General features: G+C 41.4%; 1 protein-coding gene across 1 annotated transcript in view; it reads left to right on the plus strand.

Moving 5' to 3' along the window:
• LOC109466573 overlaps nucleotides 1-993 on the plus strand; it is a 7,215-nt gene extending 6,222 nt beyond the window's left edge. Inside the window, exon 4 of the mRNA XM_019764303.1 lies at nucleotides 925-993. Within this exon, the coding sequence (XP_019619862.1) occupies nucleotides 925-993 (69 nt within the window). The remainder of the gene's footprint in view (nucleotides 1-924) is intronic.
• Nucleotides 994-3,433: the final 2,440 nt, after the last annotated feature.

A 3,433-nucleotide genomic window follows, 5' to 3' on the forward strand; every position in this document is an offset into this window, starting at 1 on the left:
TTAACAACCGTTATTCTTCACCGACTAACCACCATGTTTAAAGTAACATAGTATCAAGGACACTCAGTGATATTAAAACATGCTGACATTTCAAAAACGTACTTTCCTAACTTTGTAAAACGGGTTTTGTGGACCGTGGGCATATGATTACTACATCAGTTGGATTGCAGCAAAACATCTTCGGGTGAATATGTTCAGCCCTTCATCATGTATACTGCTTGTAGCGTCGGTACAGTCTGAGTGGTTATCTTACACAAGATCTGACTTGGTTTACTATGATATAGTAATGAGTGACGTCCATGCCGGTGTATAGAAATGGAACACGCATTAGTTTTTATACCAGTGGCGTCAGCGCGAATGACGTTACAATTCTCTCTAGGATGAATCCAGCAAACATTATTCTTGCAGTCAGTGCGGATGTCCAGGAGCAGCATTTCTTGGAAAGAAGATGAAAGACTTGCGAATTAGTGGCGATAAACTTTGGGTCCGCTGTGGTTACAGACACCGTGAGGGAGTCTTAAGTCTAAGTGAGTTAGATGCTTCTTTGCTTGCAGGTTCTTCTGTGAGTGTGAGATTGATGCTGTGCGAAGGCATTGCCAACAGTAAAATTGCTTTAAATGTAACGCAGTGTCAATTACAGTTGAAATCTCAACCATTGCAGGTTCAACCTCTTGATGTGCAGCCATATAGATGTACAATAGAATGATAGGTATATGATTTTTAAGGAGAGCATTTCAATTATATATATCAACCTATCATAAACATTAAAACATAAATGTTAAAGCAAAAAGGAAGCACACGATTTTATCAATTTGGCAAATGTAGAAAAAATGGGTCTAGGTCGGAAATGATATGACCAGAATGGCTACCTTACCGGATCGTTTGGTTCGACCTTGCAGTAGCTGTTGTTGCGTACCGTTTCAGACAGTTCGGCACCAGCGCCTGGGGCTGAGGGACGGGCCGGGGATTGATGGATGTAATGAACGCCGCTAGACCACGACTTCTCTGGGCTCCAGAGGATCGTTAGCATAGCGTAGTGAACAGCTGGCGACAACTTAAGTGGGCAAATGCTAGTGTGTCCTTAACCGTGTGTCACACGAATTCCACATCGACATATCCACACATGCAGGAAAGTAGCAGATTGTACATCAGCAACAAGTCGTTGACTTTGGAAATTTTAGGTACGTTCTGGTGAATATTCCCTGGGAGGAAGCAGAGTCAGTTGATAAAAGAATTTGGAAGCTTGCTGCCCGATGTGACACCAGGCACAGGAGGAACTAAGGTCTAAGGTCTTGTGTGGCCAAAAAAGAGAAGAAAGAAACGCTGCCTACCTTTGCAATCTCCCAAAGCAATAAATGGTAGAGCTTAATGGGTTGTCCGTACATAAGCCGTAGATTGTCAGTGGGAATGGTTCCTTAAACCATCCTATCAAGAAAACCTGTCCGAAATGAAATCGCATCCACCTAATGTAATTACACCACACTGATGAAAAGATTACGTCGTCGACCTTCAGCACACATAGTGGGTGTTTGACTTTGGCAGTCCGTTGACATCTTGATGACTTGAGGGGCCGCATATAACAAGACAATCATTGCTGTTTTCGGACTGCTCAATTTGAAAGGTATTGAAATGCGTCATTGGGGCGATGATGAGACGATGTGGTGATGAGGCCGAGTACCTCTAACCAAGCCCCCGGCTTTGGGCTGACTATCACGTTGGGTGTTACGGACAGGAAGTAATTTGCACTAACGTCAGGGCTCAGGCCCGTTGTTATGCCCGTCCTGTGCGTCAGGCCTGTCTATAGCACTCCTGTTTGACCTGACACATAATGCACCAAAACGTAGATTTACCAATGTCAGTAAATACCAGTAAAGTTGGGTAGTGTTTACTTTGTTTTTTTAATAAACACTACTGGACTTTAATTTAATTTGATTCAATTTAAAATGGTAGTAAATAGAAGTCAATTATGCTTATTCCAGGCTTCACAAGGTCGAGATAAAATTATCGGACTTGACTTTTATTTACTACCATTGTAAAGCCAGACACTACTATACTAGTACACAGTATCCACCTGATTTACTACCTCTTGGTAAGTCCAACTTTTCGTGCAGTGACATTGCAATGTTTCTCCTGCAGCGTTAGCACATATATATCATCATCACACTCACGCCACCCAACCAACTATTCTCATATTGGCCTCCAGCCAGATTTCTTCTTAAAAGCATTAATCCTGTTTCTAGGATGGGTCAAACATAATGCAGCGTAGAGACTGGAAACTACGACCTTCTGAACAAGTCATGGTAGACTCGAGTAAACCACAAAAGTGTCGCTTGGTTGATCGCAGACGTCACAAAATTCTTTTAACGGATGGCCTGCTTATTAAGAGCAATTAAAAGGAATTCGACTTCCAATAACCAAAATATATATGGTCAGTTATAGGGACTAACATCATCATTGATGATGATAGGGACTAATTGTTCAATCAGTGGTATGAATAGAGTGTTATATAAGGCATTTATGCGAAGCATTTTCCTACAGAATGCAGTAATAAGTAGCCTGTGAAAACTGTGCGTGGGTGTGACAAGAATACATGTTTTATAAACTAATTTCTACTGACCTAATTTTTTGTCATGCGAAGACACCAAGCAGGAAATTACACCAAGTGATGTAATGAATCAATTTGGTACTCTGATTACCGGAGGTGATATTTTACTGTGTTTTAGATTCATTGCTGCACATAAAAGCCGCAGGGACAACCCGCCTACCAATTAGGCCAGTGGAAAACTGACCTACAAGTGTCCTACATGCAGCAGTGCCACTTTACCTGACTTCAAACGCACCTTGAAGAATGAGTAGCGCATGTAGCAGGTTGTAACCAAGTCTACTAGAAAGGACACTCTACACAACGTCTCGTCTGCTCTTAGATTAAAGCGACGGAAATGAAAAAGCAGAGGCGACACTTTTATTGAAAGTCACAATTGCCCGAAATACCAGATGAGAAGTTGTAGAAACAACAGCTACTTGCATGGCATTTTAAAGTCTGTCAATCCTATCATCTTTAGGAGTTTAGATATGTAGAGTATGCAGCATTAAGTATAGTTACATTCAATTGTTGTTGAAAAGCTTTGGGAACATTAGAAGGGACGCGTCTTACAAATAAAATCTAAATTCCGTCATTGCAATTCAAAACTAGCAGATTAATGCCAACAAAACTTAGGGTTGTTCTTTAGGGTTGTTTGGATCTGCACAGTGACAGTCAGTTTATGGATCTGGCCTTATTTCAAAGGTAAAGCCCCTGTCTCACATCCAGAACCTTCCTGAGGACACTAACAATCCAAAGTTGGCTCAGTGAAGGTCGGGAGCAGTCTCATCAGATTTAGTTGACGCTTATGGCCTTGTAAGAAGACTTTCAAAAACATCATCGTATAACTAC

Source organism: Branchiostoma belcheri, unplaced genomic scaffold (genome assembly GCF_001625305.1).
Source record: "Branchiostoma belcheri isolate BF01 breed outbred unplaced genomic scaffold, Haploidv18h27 scaffold17, whole genome shotgun sequence".
Lineage (NCBI taxonomy): Eukaryota > Metazoa > Chordata > Leptocardii > Amphioxiformes > Branchiostomatidae > Branchiostoma > Branchiostoma belcheri.